The sequence below is a fragment of the Mustela erminea genome, chromosome 5, assembly GCF_009829155.1.
Source record: "Mustela erminea isolate mMusErm1 chromosome 5, mMusErm1.Pri, whole genome shotgun sequence".
Classification (NCBI taxonomy): domain Eukaryota; kingdom Metazoa; phylum Chordata; class Mammalia; order Carnivora; family Mustelidae; genus Mustela; species Mustela erminea.
In genome coordinates, this window is record NC_045618.1 from 100,697,769 (window position 1) to 100,715,184 (window position 17,416).

At 45.5% G+C, this 17,416-nt stretch overlaps 1 protein-coding gene across 2 annotated transcripts in view; it reads right to left on the reverse strand.

The window, feature by feature from the left end:
• Positions 1-4: 4 nt before the first annotated feature.
• The window catches only part of NID2 (nidogen 2), a 61,562-nt gene continuing 44,150 nt past the window's right edge, over positions 5-17,416 (reverse strand). The window contains exons 12-21 of one of the 2 annotated variants that reach the window (XM_032344219.1): positions 12,065-12,184; positions 11,074-11,304; positions 7,439-7,660; positions 6,664-6,833; positions 4,358-4,487; positions 3,745-3,916; positions 3,095-3,252; positions 1,750-1,873; positions 746-858; positions 5-450 (exon numbers count right to left, since the gene is read on the reverse strand). In XM_032344219.1, the coding sequence (XP_032200110.1) occupies positions 440-450; positions 746-858; positions 1,750-1,873; positions 3,095-3,252; positions 3,745-3,916; positions 4,358-4,487; positions 6,664-6,833; positions 7,439-7,660; positions 11,074-11,304; positions 12,065-12,184 (1,451 nt within the window). In that variant the 3' untranslated portion in view covers positions 5-439. Of the gene's footprint in view, positions 451-737; positions 859-1,749; positions 1,874-3,094; positions 3,253-3,744; positions 3,917-4,357; positions 4,488-6,663; positions 6,834-7,438; positions 7,661-11,073; positions 11,305-12,064; positions 12,185-17,416 lie in introns of those variants that run through there. The other variant, XM_032344220.1, reaches the window with a different exon arrangement.

Sequence of the window (17,416 nt, forward strand, 5' to 3'; positions counted from 1 at the left end):
TTTTCCCCACCAGTTCTGCATAGCCTTCTCTAGATCAAGGCTTATAATCCTTGGGATTGTGTCTTTATACTGATCATACTACCTTAATTACTTGGCCAGGAAGAATTCTTAGCAAAAATCAGATTTGGGGTTTTAACATATTCTTATTGGCTCTTTGTTGAATGCATCTGACCTTTTAAATATGATAGAAATGTTTATAAAAAATTGCTTAATAAGCAATAATTAAAATTGTTATTTTTAAAACCTGTAGTAACTTTTGTTTTTCAAAATACAGTAGTAAAGATTGAGGTATAAACTTTTCACAAGATAGAGTCTTTTTGTACTGAAAGAGTTCAACTTGTAAGTCCAATTCCTTTTTCCACTTTCTTCACCTTTGTTTGCAGTAAATGTTCTTTAGGGTCCAGATTCTGATTGTAAACTCCAAGTCCTGATGCCATGTTTACTTTCTTCCTGTGAGTAGAGGTGAAAGGAACAGTGGGTGACTATTTTATAATCCTGTTGCCCCAGCAAGTATTTTAAAGGGGAAATATCCTATCAGGCTGATCTTTTTTGTGTATGGTTGAGCTTATGGACTTACGGTGAACAGTCTTTACTACCCTATGTGATGGCCATTAACTTTCCCATTCAAAGTGGCTCTTGGTGGTGTCAGTGGCAGCAGCCGTATTTGAGCCAAGGGTAATTGGTTGCCAGATACATCATTCTCTACCCTGCTGGTCCAAAGGAGCAGCCTGAGCATTTTATTTACCTGCTGGGCAGTAGGGGTAGACTGCAGTTATCCCGTAGAGATGAGACCGCTGCTCTGGGAGATACTCATCAGTAAACTGGCCGCTGTCTCTATTTACAGATATAACACCATCCCTGGTAACAGAAAGGAAGAGTAAATTTGTGAGAAAGAAAAAAAGTTACTTTCAATAGAGAATCTCTGCTAGCCAGTATTCTAGAGTATCTTTTTAATTTAACCAAGTGTGTTTTGACTCCTTTAGATTCAAAGATTTTCCTCTATTAGTGGTTCTCAAAGTAGTCCCCAGACCAGCGTCATCTGGAAATTTGCTAAAAATACAAATTCTTGGGCCCCAATTTAGACATACTGAATCAGGAATTATGGGATGGGACCTGGCAATCTCTTTTAACAGTCCTTTGGAATGATTCTGATACTACCCTAAATTTTGAGAACCACTGGTATAAATCAGTGCTTCTCAGCTCTTGCCAAACAAATTACTCGAGGAGCTATTAAAATATTGATGCATGGACCTCCTGCCAGACCAATTAAATCAAGACTGCAAAGGATGGGGTAGAAAGGCTTAGACATCTAGATATGTTTTTAATATCCCTCCTTGGAGAACTAGTCTAAATTACAGTACTTTTCCTTCTCCCAGGTGGACAACTAGTATGTCCATAATGTCATCTTCTAAAAATCAATTTAAATCATACAGCTAATACACCTCATGGTCCCACTTAAGTAACTTTAGTCTTTTATTCTCTGAAGATCAGATTTAGATTAATGCACTTCCTTTCTTAGACAGTTTAGTATCATCTCTGCCATTTTTAAGCAACCTGTGAGCAATACCATTATGATTTTAAAAGCAATAACACTTGAACAATGTTATCTACTAATTAAGAGCTAATGAAAACTTCAGTGGAGAGTGTAATTACTAAAGTCATTAGAGGCATTAGGTAAATGCTACTAATGGTAGTATGTCTTCCAGACTAGTTGCCTTTTCAGGCTTGGCCAGGGTGTGTCAGGCTCACCTCCTCCAGTCTGTGTGGTAGAAGTGATCTGTGTAGCTAACAATACTGAAGGGGTAGTTGAGGTTGTTCTGAATAACACGCCGTCCAGTCCCATCAGGAAGTGTACACTCCAGCTTTTTGGTTCCTTTTAAAACATCAGAGAGGGAAAATGAGATCCTTTCATACCATGAGAAAGAAATTTTTTTGCCGAAAATAATTGTGGCAGGTAGAGGCCTTCCAAAAGGAAACAAAGGTAGAATAGGAAATAAGACATTTTATTCCCAATGCAGTGATACAAATTAGAAACAAAAATTTTCCTTTCTATTACCAGTCTTCGGTTTGTTTAATAGCATTCTAGTTTTTAGAATTTAGACTCTTGATCCTTTCTTCGAAGAGAGGATTGCATTTTTTCTCCCAAAGTAGGACATTAGAGATAAACTTTGTTCTATTTAAAGTCTCACCTTATAAATTGTTGTGAACATAGTATCTAGATAAATACTTGCCCTTTATAAGCAATGTATAATGCCTTTTATCGAAAATCCTTAAATATTTTTTGAAGACCTTATTTCCTAGATAAGGAATTAAAAGTGGCTAAAATGGTAACATGGCTCATGTTTTTCAGTGTAAAGGAAGTAGTCTTCAAAGTTTTGCAATACTTAAACAAGTTTCTTACGGAGCCTGGCTTTAAATTTCAAATAGTTTTTAAAAATGCAACTCATCTACATTATAATTCTTTTTGTTAGATCATAAACTCTTTAAGAATGCATCTTTTCATATTCTTTAGTATGAAAGTAGACATACAGCATTTTTTCAAATTGCTCTAATAAGGAAATCACACTCTAATAAGAAAAGAGAGAACTTGGGTATTGGCAACCCAGACTTACTACTGAAGGCCATGCTGCCATATCCCTTTCCAAATATCCTCACCATGATAGCCTATTGACTGGTAAAGCAACAGATACTTAAAAATGTTCTAATATTGGCAAAAAAAGAGAAAACTTTGTTCAGTTATCTAAGTCTGTCACTTTCAGCAGTAAGTAAAATTTCTTTTTACTTTAAAAAAAACTAGGCCAAGTGTTTGTGGGCAAGCATTACAAAAATGAGCTGTACATAGTACTAGCCCTCAAATTACCATGTAAGTCACAGACCACCGCCCTCCCCCCAAACCCCAGGAAGATTATAAATACCAATACAAAATGTTCTTTAACGGTTTATACACCAATTAAAGAAGTAGATTCTGTGCTGTACTGTTAAAAATTTAAGCCAGAAGTTCTATGTGATGGGATCTGGCTTTGCTGTAAAATCTGAGGTAGAGAGCGGCTCCCATGGTAAGGGAGCGCGGTGTGTTCGCTGCCATCAGTAATACCTGCGTCTGCCCAGCAGAGCAGTTTGGAGAAGGGGTCAAAGGTTAAACCGTTAGGTAGTCCAATGTCTTTATTCACCAGAATTCTTCTGTTTTCTCCTTCTAAAGAAGATGTTTCAATTTTAGGAGCTTCTCGATTCCAGTCTGTCCAGTACAAGTTGCTATGGGATAAATTAAATACAGTGAAAATGCAGTCTAAGAAATAAGTGTCGGTCTCTGAGTTTTGGTTGCTTCCACCATTTAATGAAGGTAAACCTAGGATTTCAATACTAGGATTTCCTACTGCATTGCTAAAGGAGACCCACCTCATTCCAGGTTAAGTGTGAGGGACCCTGGCCCAATCATCTGATCAGCATGAGCCCCTAGTCCCTCTCACATACTCTCTGAATTCTCTGTGTATTGTACCACAGTCTTAATAATTTCCTAGTTTATTCATTAGTTTACTAACTTCTAGAGTATGAGCTTCATGAAAGAACAGACCTTGTCTTTGCCTAGAACAGTGTCTACACCTAGTAGATCCTGTGTAAATACTGTTAAATTCATGCACTGGAGCTTTTACACTCTTGTTCTGACCCTCTCCACAAGGCATTTAAAATCCAAGGGCTTCAGAATAGGATCTATAGGTAGCAGGAGAATAGGGAAGCCCAGCTGACCCTCGGATTGGATCCACAGCAATGGCTCGTGGATTCACCAGGTCCGTGTGGAAGAGGACTTGGCGCTCGGAGCCATCCAGCCTGGCTCGCTCTATCTTGTCCAGGCCACTGTCCGTCCAGTACATTGTTCTACGGAAGTGGTCGATGGCAAGTCCTTCCGGGCTTATCAGACCTGGAAATAGAACAATGGCAGGACTAGAGCACTTGCAGGTATGAAAAGGGAACCTGAAGCAGGGAGATCTATTAGGTTTGAAAAGTGTAAAAAGAAAGTCCTGAGAGGCGCTCAGTTGCAAGCAGCAGGTTAACAGAGGAACTTGTTCTGCCACCTCTTATTGTCCTCTAGACTGATACACCCACTGGCCCGATGGCACCAGGCATATGCAGCAGCAGCTGTGGCCACCCTGAGTTCCCACTGTGAGCCCTTTCTGTTGGGAGCCCGATTTCTCATCAGGCTCAGAGTAAGAATCACCTTCTCGTTTCTTGCATATGAATATGTGTTTACAGAGGGACTGGTATGGTACAACTCAGTAAAGCAACTTATATGGCACTGGGGGTTGTTTTTGCCTTAGTAGAGTCAAATGAAATACAGTGTCTTCTGGATAAAGTTGCTGACCTGAGTTGATGATCGTCTCAGGCTCTGCTCCTGGTTCCAGACTAGCACGGCTGATTGTCCGTCCAGCAACATCTGTCCAGTATACCATCCTCTCGCGGCAGTCATAGTCAATTCCCACAACTATGGAGCCCTTTGTGGATCAAAACATGAAACTGGAAGAATTAGGAGCTCTGCATTTCCCTGGAGTTTGCTCTCAGCAGCTGCATGCGTGGCTGTAGGGAATAGCCCATAATATAGTCTCCTGGGCAGCTAATAAGCAGCATGGTTACACAAGTGGGCTTGGAGGCTGACTTCTGGGGGCCCAGCCAGGCTTGGCCACTGAATAGGTGTGCAATTTAACCTCTCTATGCCTGGATTTGTGCACTTGCAAAATGCAGATAGCAGTACCTACTTCATAGTGCTGCTTTAAAAATGAATACCGTAAATTCCTGTACAGTGTTCTGATTGGTCCTTAGTCTCCAGCAAGTGCTTAATAAGCGCTGTTACTGCCAGCAGTAATAAAACGACTTCATGAAAAAAAAGCAGCTCCTTTAGTGAGTAAAGGACAAATGTTAGGCTCAGCAAATTAAGTTCTTTTTTTTTGCAAATTAAGTTCTTAATGTTTTACTGGGCAAAAAAAATCTGTTATTCCTTCCAAATGGTATCAGCACTCTTGAAACAGTCTTTCCAAAAATTCACCAACATTTGATGACAAAATCTATTCTCCCTTCGCCTATGATATGATCTTCTCCCTAACGCGTAATCCCCTCACCCCTATCTCTGCTTCCTTACTGTGAAGCAAATGGGCTGTATGCTTATGTAAACAAAGTCTCCAGTTAGGTGGGTTAAGAAACTGAAGACGGGTGGTCACCAAACCTCTGGCTAGGGAGATCTTTCCCTTTTATTGCTAAATAAAAGCAGTCTTCTTTTTCAAATGCTTAGTCTGTGATACTTCTTTGCAGAACTGCACAGTACTTGCTTCATACAATTTCCAGCTCCGACTCCTGGTCTGAGAAACTAACAGATGTGCAAAGCCAACATCTAGGGGCCATCTGGCTGTCCCTGAGGTCGCGCCGGTTCCTGGCTTGCCTAACAGAACCTCCTGGGGCTGGCTGGACGTGCTTCTGGGAGAGGAGTCAATATAAAAAACACTGAACAAAGCAGGATTTGGCTCCTGTGAAAAAGTAGGCAGTATATATGTAATAATCTGAAGGTGAAGTGTGTTGTACTTGAAAAGTAAAAGTCCTCTGTGTCAGACAGGAGTGCACATCCATGTTGGCTTCCATTGACCTAGGGAATCATGGGGTCTGTCAAAAGCCATGTATTGATTTTAGAGTTTCTTGGAAGAATAAGTCATTTTAAATAAATTTCCCCAAGACATGCTTACAGCCCATGTTACATTCTCTGTCAGTTCCACCACCCTAGGAGAGGCAAGTTCAGAAATGCCGCACAGCTGTCAGACTCGGTGGATAGTTAGACTGAGGTGCTGGCAATTTCTCAGTTTCTACATCTTTTAGAGGAACTTGCACAGGAGCAGCATGCCCGTGTTTGCCAGCACGACTACAAAACCTAAATCTTAAGGAAAAACATATCTTCCTCTGAATACTGGCTGCTTCTAAACTTTTTTTGGAATCCGAAAAAAAAGTTTGTTTCAGAAGTAAAGGCAAACATGGACATTATACTGTTCTGTACCCTTTATAAGTGGCAGTGCCTTTTTGGTGAACTCCCTTCTCTTTTCTCCATTTTAGAGAAGAAATTGCTCCTCCAAAATGGAGTGCTTTGACAGCAGGGATGCTGCTGGCACAGGAGCAGTCAAGTGCTCTAACAGGCATCTAGGGAAAGCTCCTTTCCCAGCCCTGCCCAGAGCTTCTGTGAAGGAGTTAGAGAAGTGACTGATCCACAGAACTAGAATGGGAGGGGAGGGGACTGCAACAATGAGGCAGTCATTAATTTATTTCCACTTGGGATTCTCAACTGACCACAGAAACCACACCTTTCGGGTGGTCGTCCTGGACCCTCTGGAGAGGTCTGGCATGGAGAGGATCCTGGGGACTTGGGTCAAGGTTGACTCGTCATACTGCCTCAGTATCCTGACAAATCTCAAACTCCCTCTCCCTGTATCTGAAACCCCATGACCGGAGAAAGCCTGGGCCAGTGAGATGTGACTCCCGGCAACAGTGCCCCCACTTCCTGTGAGAGCAGTGTCAGACCCATGACAGTGTCGGACTACAGCCCAGAAACCCTCCAAGACCTCCCCTTACCTCTGGCCCTTGCTGTGATCTGAAAGTCCTGTGCAGTCCCACCCCCGACAGCCGAAATCTACTTACATGCAGGGACAGCAGGGTCTTGGCCATGTCCTTCTGAAGCCTGGTACCATTGAGGGGCAAGTGACCGATCTGCTGGCCCTGGGCATAGAGCAGGAAGGTGCCCACAGAGGGAGGGGTCACATCAGGCCGGGGCACAGGCCGGACTGTGGGTGGAGCAACCGTGGGGATACCTGCCGTGGCAAAGAGCAGGAAGGTTTAAAGAACAGGGTGGGAAACAAGGGTAGGTGGGGAGGGGGAAGAAGTTACATTCCACATAGCAGAACCTCCAAAAACATCAAAAGATTTTACCCTAGACAGATGTGTTCCAGATGTTCCTTAAAAGAAATTCTAATTTCTAGGCTTCCCGCCCCCCAAAGATTATGTAAAAACACTGCCAGTTACTAGGGAGGAAGACAACAAAACATTTCCCTCCGAACAAAGCAAGAGATTTTTTTCCTTTTTAAGGAAAGAAACTAGCCAGTATTGTGTCCGCTTTTCTTTGGGCCTCCAGGGTGACACGTGTCTCCTTTCACCCCAGGCTGGGGAGGAGGAGTAACTGCACGTTGAACGGAGTTCCAGATGTTCTCACTACAGAAACTGCTAATGACAAAACCAAACACGAAATCCAAATTGGGATCTCGGGTAGACCAGAATATAAATCAACACAGTGTATTAGTGACTTCTTTCACTGGACCCGGTGACCCCCTGGCTCCCCAACCTTCACCCACAGCTGGCAGTTGACTTCCAGCAAACCCTCCAAGCGGTGTGCTGAATGGGGCAGTCCCCGGGTGCTTACAGGCAGGGGTGGTGCCTGGCTGCGAGCGGGTGCCCTGCACTTCTCTGCCATCTTTGTCCACACACCAGCAGAAGTCACTCTTCCCGTGGCACTGCAGGGGCATGAAGTGGCCCAGATCATCACACTGGGGCACATACTGGTCATCCCTGGGCGTGCCACCGTAGTGCTCCAGCAGGTTTTCCCTCCAGCGCTCACAGACGGTCCGGGGCCTCTGGGTGGGCTCTGAGCAGATGGGGACAAAAAGCCTTTGATGGTGAGCCAAGGACAGAATACGGCATGTAGCTGAAGATCCCCACACCTGGCCTCCCTCCTCCCAGTGTCCACCAACAAGGTCTCGGCCAAGCCCCTGGACACTGGACCACAGCAGTCAAGTGCTCTAAGAAGCTCTCCACAGGAATCTGGAGAAGGAAAGTCTCCTGGGCCAAGAGGATTTGTTACCAAGGCCAGCCAGCCACATCAGTAGAGGGCCAGAGGAAGTAAGATCAGGGCTGCAGGGCATGCTCAGGCCGGGAGAGGTTCACAGGGACTATTCTGCCTGGGCCCAGGGCCTCTGCTAACTGAGCACTTGGTGGGAACCCTCCTCGGGGATTCAGTGGCCACGTGATATTTCAAGGTAATATTTACTCTTTCCCAGTTGGTTCAAGCTCCAGGACCCACACCCAAGAAAGCAATCTTGAGACTGGTGGTGTGTCTTAGAAACTATCCCTGAGTGTTCTACCTATGTGGCCCTCATGTCTGCTCATTGGAAAACTATGGAGTAAGACTTGCTGCCGTTAGCACTGGTGAACACAGCAGACAAGGGGGCCAACAGCTCCCTGCTGACTGTTTGACACTCCAGTTCCTGGAAGCCCTTTGGCTCAGAGCTGAACCTTTTTTCCAGTAGGTTCCAGCTTCCCGCCATTTAGCTCTGCCCCCTCCCATCTCCAGCATCCTCCTCTCTCTGCTCCTCCTCCCAGCTCACCACCAGGCTTAACCTGTGAGCTCTTGCAGAGCAGTTTCTCTAGCTGATTTCTCCCAGCTTTGCTTCCACGTGGCTGTCACTCTGTCACAAACATGGTGGTTCTCAGTCTGTGGGGACTCTGCGGCAGGATGTTTAGATAACTCATCCACCCATCTAGCATAGGCTCATCTAAAGGAATTCAAATAGAAGGTGCTTTGCCTTCTTTAATTTGTGCAACTGAAAGGCTATGGTCTATAGAACTGTATAGCCAAGTACCTATTTGATACTACCACCTGGATGTATAACATACATTCTCAGAACAAAAATACAGGGTGCCTGGTTTCCACCATCAACACTGCCCTAGACAACTCTCCCCTAGACATTTCCCTATCAGTCAGTAGCACCTCCATTTTCCATTATCCAAACCCAGTAATCCTTGACGCCTTTCTCTCTCGTTCTCCACATCTGATAGGTCAGAAAATGTCAGCTGTCCCTTCAAAATACATTGAGAAAATCAATCTCTCCACATCCACCCCTATGACCCTGGTCCAAGCCCCATGGTCTCCCATTAGGATAATTACCAAAGCTTTCATACTCGTGTGGCCTACCTTCTCTGTCCTGCCTCCCAGTGTAAACTACCAGCAGCCAGGAAGAGTCCCTTTAAAACAGTGATTTCTTGGAGGTCAAAACCTCCAACGGCTTCAAAGAACAAAGTTGGAAACATTACACTTTGGTTCTAATACCAAAGTGCACCTCTAGGAAAGCGGGAGGGTGGTAAGTAAAATCCTCAGAGCTCAAAGCCGACCAGCTCAACTACAAGACTTGCCAGATTTGGGGGACATGGATGTTCTTCAGGTCGTCTCTATAGCTTATGACCCGTGGGAAGCCAAGCTCTTTTTAAGACCTCATGGAGAAGGACAGTCTCTTGCTTCCTCCCCCAGAGGTGTCTCAAAGACCCCAGATGGAGAAATGTCACTTCCTCAAAAACTAGCTATCTACCTCATACTGGGATTCCCTGCAGAAGTTCCCAGTGCTGCCCCAGGCCCACACTACAAACTCAGAGGGGACATTCTTGGTTCAGGGGACAGCCAATGAGGCAAAGCTCACTGGAATGCAGACGGCACACCCCACCTCTTGGGAAATGGGCACCTCACATCATTAATATGTGTGCCTTCCTCTTGTTCTTTACTATTTGAAGCTCCTTCTTAATTCACCAGTTTTCTTTCTTTTCTGTTTTTGGTTGGCAGGGTTTTAAATATTTTGAAATCTTGGACACAGAGTGTTTTCCCTCCCTTCAAGCCAACCCCATTAATACAGAGGTGACTAGTAGGAAATGGCAGCCAAGGCCAAACCAGCACCGAGAGAGAAGTCTGGGCCATGAGGGAAGAGTGTGCACAAGAGAACGCGTCCCTCCTTTGGTCGTTAACTTCTCAATCTCTTGGCTCCCTTCTGAATCACTGTCCTTAACACATGCTTGTCTTAGTAAGTGTAACAGAACTGAACGGTTCCCTAAGGCGTGTCCCAACCATCTGATTTCTTTAAATCCCAGATGGAGTTAGAACCGAAACTTTTTAAAGAGTAGGCAGGAGTGAAACAGGGTATTTCTGGGTGGGTTTTTTTTTTTGGACCTGCAAAATCTTTTCCTAAAAATAGGGACAGAGAGGAACTGGGAGTGTCACTGTGGAAACAAGGACATACATCCGAATCAAGCATTACCGATTTTTACCTGTATGACTCTTAGAAGCCCTAATGTGCTGGTGATAATGGTATTTCCAAAGGGATCAAAACTGGTGGTAATTCTCCAGCTCTTCTCACTCTCATACATGAAAAGTAAAGATTAGTATTTATCTTTTTCAGTAGTAGAAATGGACCTGTGATTAGCAGGCTCAGGGCTATAGGAGTTATTTTGGCTAAAAAGGTTTCAATTCAGTCCTATGTTCTTCATAATAAAATTCTTCTGTAGTTAAAAAAAAAAAGAAAGTCTTCCCACTCTAAATAATCCAGACGGTGGAGGGGAGGCAGGGGGAGCGCTCAGATGGTAACAGACATGCTCACCATCGGCATGTCACTGCATGGGCTAACATCACAGGTTCCTGTACCTCTTCTGACGGTGGCCTTGGCAGGTGGGGATTCCCTGTCGACATGCCAGGCCTGGCTGGAGACAGCTGGGTGATTAGCGTAGAGCAAACTAGCTGGACCCCCTACAGGTGTCCTACCTCTTCTTCCCATCAATACTAAAGTGGCCTTCATCGCTGTAGTTCCGAAAGTGGAGTGAAGGGATAGAGGGGAATACGAGAAGGCAGTTTTTCTTTGGGATGAAAGGCTGGTCTGGCAAGATCCTCTTGCTCCAAATGCTCCCAAAGCTGCCATAACAGATGGAGGGGAATGGCCTCAGCCTGACCGACACACTCAGTCTCCACTTCCAGGCCTGTCCTGGACAAGTGTGAGGCCGCAGCCCATACGGGTGATCACGTATGTACCTATGTCCGTCCCTGTCACACAAATGTGCACGCAGGTGTGCACAGACCATTCCGGGGTTCCCAGGAGGAAGAAGCCTCCACAGGGTGGAGATGGGCCCAGGGTCTGGCATCTGCTCGGTCTGGGCAGGGGTGATCATCTGCCCCCCAGTCACCTCCATTTCGCTTCTCGAGCCCATGGCCGAGGCTGGAACTGGCTCTCTTCCCTGACTTCTCACCTGGTGGTCTGCAGCGCGGTGGCAAGGAGCCGGGTGCAGTCCGCGTGCCGGGGACTTCGTGGCCATCGGGGTCCACACACCAGCAGAAGCCGGTCATGCCGTGACACTGCAGCGGCAGGAAGTGGCCCTGCTCATCGCACTGGGGTATGTGCATCCGGCTGCCGGGATAGGCGTGCTGAGCCTGGGCCTGGCGCTGCTGCTGTTCGCAGGGTTTCAGCCCCGAGGAGGGGTCTTCCAAGGTCCGGGTGAAGGAGATGTACAAAGGAGGAATAAAAGACACTGCAACCTGTCCACTCTTACCAGCTAGTGTCAAAGTCTCCTAGCCAAGGGGTTTTTTGTTTTCCCCTCCATATACTTGGAAGGAAGCATTACATGGGAGAAATAGCAAAGCACTGCGATTCTGAACTCCTGGATTCTTTTGTTTCTGCCACTATCTCCCTAATTTCTCCTTAAGTCTCACAGTTCACCCTGTTCCGGACTGACTCCCCACTGCTGTCTGGGTAAAATGAAGAGCCACCCATAGCCGCTATCCAAAGACTCCCAAGAGACTTAGGAAAAGATGGTAAAACTCTGTTCAGCCCCTGAAGTCCAGAATGGTAAGTCTGAGAAGCTCCAAATCAATGGCCATCACTAGATCACAGCGTGCAGGCCAAGACCTCCTAGAATAGTCATGGGGCTTACGACCAGCTCATGGCCGGTACCACCAGCGCACATGGCTCCTGTTCAGCAAGCTTGATCTCAGTACTTCCCCCAGGCAAAGCCACTCACGAAGGGAGCTGAACACAATGGGTGGGACCCTAGGTAGGACAATGGATGGGTCACATTCCTGGCCTCCCAGAACGCTAAGAACCAGTGAGCACTCAGTAGACTAGGCAGCTAGATGGGACAGGAAAAGCCTTGGTCTCCTATAAGAGTGAACTAAAGGCTACAGAAAAATCACATTGAAGGATCCAGGGTTTTCTATGCCCTCATCTGGCTCTCCAAACCTTACCAGGTGTGCACTGAAATCCATCCCCATGATAGCCAGGGTTGCATCGGCAGGAGAAGGAGCCAGGGGTATTGTAGCAGGTAGCTGACGGGTGACATCTGTTTTCCGAGCATTCATCAACATCTGCAGAGGCAGGAACAGAGATGAGGGGGAGGGGGAGGGAGGAAGGAACAGCATGACTTCACCGCACACACCCGGGGCTACTGCACGGCCTTAGTACACAAGGGGTCAACCTCAGAAGACCTCTGGGCACAAGCAGAAATAGAGTAAGAGCTAAAGGCAAGCTTAATGTACAAAGCTGGGGGACACGGGAGTTAAGAATGTATGAGGTAGAAATCAAATGTGTGGTCACTTCCAGAAAAAAATATCCTGCAGTGTATTTCTAGAGCATCTTTCATCCACAGTGAATTCCAGGAAGTTATCACCTTTGAACTGGCCTCTAGACTGTAAATCATTCACTTCCTTTCCATACTGCAGCAGTAAATACGCTAACAATGGCTTTGTTCTGGCCCGGTTGGCCCCCTGTCCCTATAGCACCAACATGCAGATGCAGAACAGCCTGGGGAGGCCCCAGTGCTTTTTCAACTAAGGTAGAAGCACATTCAGTCTCATGTAATCAGAGTCCTACTAGCGACAATGCCCAAGTAATCAGAAATTGTCTCTACCGTCTACCTTTAGAAGAAATAGAAAAGTGTGTAAGAAAAATATCCCAAGTTTTGAAGCAACACATTAAAAAAATCTGAATTTGGGACACCTGGGTGGCTCAGTGGGTTAAGCGGCTGCCTTTGGCTCAGGTCATGATCACAGTGTCCTCGGACTGAGTCCAGCATGGGCTCCTTGCTCAGCAGGGAGCCTACTTCTCCCTCTGCTTGCCACTCTGCCTGTCTGTGTTCTCTCTCTCTCTCCCTGACAAGTAAATAAATAAAATCTTTTTTAAAAAATCGGACTTTGTCAGGCTTATCAGTATCAATAATTCAGCATACCCCCTTCCCGATACTAGATTTTCATAATTCTCCAAACTGCAACATCCTAGAACTCCAAATGCCAGCTTACAGTCCTTTTACTTAGTGCAACTAGCATATGCCAACAGTAGCAAGGCACTCCCCCCATCCCCCCAAAAAACCTCTGAGAGTCAAACTATTACAACCAATGGCCAGGGGCACTGGGTGGAGCATACGAGTCTTGATTTCAGAGCTATGAGTTTGAGCCCCACGCTGGGTGCAGAGATTACTTAAAAATTAAAAAAAAAAAAAAATTCTTGAATACATAAAATAAAACCAATGGCCAGTGACTGAAATAAGCTATCTGCAAAGACAGGAAGTCTTCCAGAGTAAAAGGAAGATAAAGGGTGGAGGTCAGATCAAGACTTGGCTGAAAATAAAAGCAAGAAGTCGCTTCCACAAAGACACCCAAAAAAGGATATAAAAATGTGTGAATAGGAAAAAATGTGGGTTGGGATGATCAGTATGAAACCGACAAGGTGGTGAGTCCCGGGAGTGAATTGCATCCATTTGCTACAGCCCGCAGCGGAGACACACAGAACTGAGGATGCTGGAGAGCGACCGCCTGAATGTGACCTCAACTGGCTGGGGACAGAGGTGGCTCCTCGCCAGGCCTCCCATGCACCCAATGAGATCTGCTCTAGGGCGGTCAGCCCCAGCCTTGCTATGACCATTCTCTCACTGGGCCCCCTTTCCATGGCTCTACACCTTTCCCAGGTATTGGTGAGCCAACATGCAGGACGGGAAACCAAGATGTTCTGTTCACAGGAGAGGAATCTCTTACCCTGTCATTAGCAAATTCACATTCTGTGTGACCTCAGTCTTGGGGAAACTTGGTCAAAATAAATGAGCTCCCTTAAGTCCAAGAGAATCCTGAATGCTTGACACAACCAAGTTCAATGCTACCCAGAGAGGCTCTGTCCAGAGGAGCACACTTCCTGTCCACCTACAAAGGCAGGAAAGTAGTTTCACATTCCTCTGCAAAGTCAGAAACAAACAGGGTTTTCTGGTTAGCTCCTCAAGTAACCAAAAAGAAACCGAACAAAATCATTCACAACAAAAACCTGTCTCCTGTCTCTGAGCTAATCAATACAGGTTCTCTCTTGTCATATTTAATCATCCCTGAGTTTGGCTCTCTGTCTCTTCAAAAGGGCAACCCCAGTACTTCGCTAGGGGAAGCTGGTGGCCATCCAGCTCCCTGGGGCCTGCAAAGGGCTGGGAAACCAAAGCTGTAAAAATGAACATCCCCCAGGAAAGTCAATGCAGGAAGTGAAAGCTATTCATAATACATATGCTAAAAGTACTTCTCATGCTAACAGGAACCCCAGGCAATGACAGGAAGCAGGAATTCCTGAGACACAGGGCCTATTTCTAGAACTGAGGGATCAGCTCCTTGAGATTATTTGGAACTCAGAGAGAGGGGACGCCCCAGAGCTACCAAGTTATCTCATGTTTGGAAAGCCCATGGCCTAACAATTCTGGTCAGAACGAAAGAGCAGTCACCCTTCCCAATACAGGGGACAGTAATGGTTATAAATGACCAACAGGGAGAAAAGTCCTTGAGGGGATAGAAAGCATCACAAATGAGGAGCATCCATCCCCTAAGGCTGGAGGATGTTAAGGCTCCTGAAGCATAGAACAGTCCTGGTGCCTCTTGAAAGACCTTCCATCATGACAGAAAATAGTCCAGTCAGCCACTCCAGCGCCCGTGCTCAGAGCAGGTGATGGCTCCACCTCAGGAGTGCTAACACTGAGGACGTTTTGGAGGGGACTGGAGCTTTTGAGTAAAAATGGGGAGCTCTTCCCTATGTCACAGGATGTCAAGTGTCAGGACAGAAAGCATGGAAAGACTTTCAGCCCCTTGGCAAGGGAGAGACTCCTTGTTGTACCACTGGGGGAGGGGCTGCCATTTATGCTTAACAACCAATGTCAGGGGTCTTCAGGGGCTATTAGGACACTGAGGTCAAGACAACAAGGTTCAAGTAGTAGATCTCCTTTGCTATTCAGATAATGAAACATGGCTGAATCTCAGCATAATTCTCCATTCTCTTACCTATCAAACTAGTAAAAACAAACAAAAAAACAAAACAAAACAAAAGCCTATATGGAAAATGTGTTAAAATCTTCAATTTTGAATTCATACTTCAGTGTTTCAACATTCTTCTCATTGCCCTCCTTCTGCCCACACCCAAAACCAGGGGAAGTCCCTTTGAAACAGTCATTGGATTATCAGACTCTAGCTCTCCACTAACCCATCACTCCCTACCCCACCCTTTTGCTTCCAAAGCATCCAGTGAAATTTCCAGACCCCAGGAAAGACTTCAGGCCACAAACTGTCACTCCCCATCTATTCAATCAAGTACCCGCTGGTAGTGCCCCCGTGTGGTATGTGGTGACCCTTTCTCTGGAGCCCATGAGTGGAGAGAACTCCTTCTTTCCCAGCCTCGTCTCTTCTCCTCCTGTGCTTACATCAACATCACCATACCTCACCTAACTTCTCCATTCTTAGAATAGGAGACCTCAGAGAGAATACTCTAAGAACGTCTTCTCGTGTCGCTCCTGAGCACTCAGGGCTCGGAGGGACATCCTGCCTGTTCAACTCACACTTGCTCCTCCCTGGAAAGACCCTGACTCAAGACAATCTTTTTTTGCACCTAGAAAAGTCACCAAGATCTAGGAGGACAAATAGGCCTGAGAAATATCAGCTCACGCCAACACAAGGTTGAAATCAATCTTGAAACTGTTGAAGCTGGGATTGATTGAGGGAAGCTAGAAAAGATTTAATCCTACTTGGATAAAAGTAATTCCTGCTAGTGTCTCAGACTAGACTGAGAGCCCAAAGTCAAGTTCAGCCTCTCCAGGGAACTCCATTTTTGACCAAATGGCTAGAGAAAAACCCACACACCCTTTTACTGCTACTTTAATGGAGTAGAGAAAATACGTATGCTTCAAGAATGCACACTTTCCACAACATAGAGCCTTTTTCTCTATTTTTCTCTATTTTCTGTTTTCTCTCTCTGTGGTCACAGAGACACATGTACACTGTGGTATACCTTGAAAAGTGTGTGTGCATATGTGTGTGCACGCACACACACACATACGCATACACACAAACCTGAAAGTCACCTTCGTGATTAACCCAGACCCATATAGGCATGGCAAAGTCTTCCGGAAAATGACTATTCATATTCTACTACTCCAGTCTGAAAAGCTGGAATGGTAACTGATTCTGAAAGGCAGCCTCTAAGAAACCCCAAAGATCCCTCCTTCCTGGTATTTGCAATCTTGTGTAATTTCCTTCCCTTGGTAACTTTCATCTGACCAATACACCAAAGCAATATTGAGGGGATATAATTTTTGTGATTTTTAGCTTCCATTTTGCTAGTACACTTTCTGCCACTGGCTTTGAGGAAAGTAAGCTACTTTGTTCAAGGTCTATGTGTCAAGAAGCTGAAGGATATCTCCAGGTAACAGCTAGCAAGGACCCAAGGCTCTCTGTCCTCAAGGACCCAAGGACCCTGTCCTCAAGGAACTGAATCCTGCCAGTAATGACATGAGAATCTTTCCCCAGTTAGGCCTTACATGAGACCCCACGCCTACCGCACCCCTTGTTGCAGGCTTGTAGGACCTTTTAAAGCAGAGGACCAAACTAAGCTATTCCCAGGTCCTTGACCTATAGACAAGGAATGTGTTTTGTTTACAGCTGCTATATTTGGGGGTAATTTGTTATGCAGCAGTAGATAACTGATACACTAGGGAAGCAACGGATGGGTTTGGCATGTTTTAAAGTTTGTGGGTTCCAGAGAAAACCTCAAAAGTAGAGAAGCAGAGACTGAATAGGGACAATTAAAAATGGTAGAAATCAGCAAGAGGGCAGTAGTAACAATGAATGGCATTATTCCAGAGTTCTCAATACAGAAAAATGACCTATTTCAGGGTCCTAATATGACCCCCAAGGTAATCAAAGTCTTACAGGACAAACAGAGGTTAAAAGAAGGAAAAGGGAATGATTCTAGAAGGGATTAGGACAAGAAGCATCTAACTCAATGAACATTCTGATTATTAACACTCATGACATCTAGGCTGCAATGAATTTCAACTTGTTAGCTTTAAACCAAAGACCTAAGGAGTTAAATACCTTAAAACCAACATCTCTGCTGTCCCGAGCAACCAGATGTTTAAATATGAAATTCTGACAAGATTTTGATTCTCCATGCAGTCTCATTTCTTAGAACCAGCAGTGTGTTAAATGAAACTGAATGACAGGGTTGCATGAGTGGCTCAGTCGGTTAAGCACCTGCCTTTGGCTCAGGTCATGATCTCAGAGTCCTGGGGTTGAGCTGTGTGTTGGATT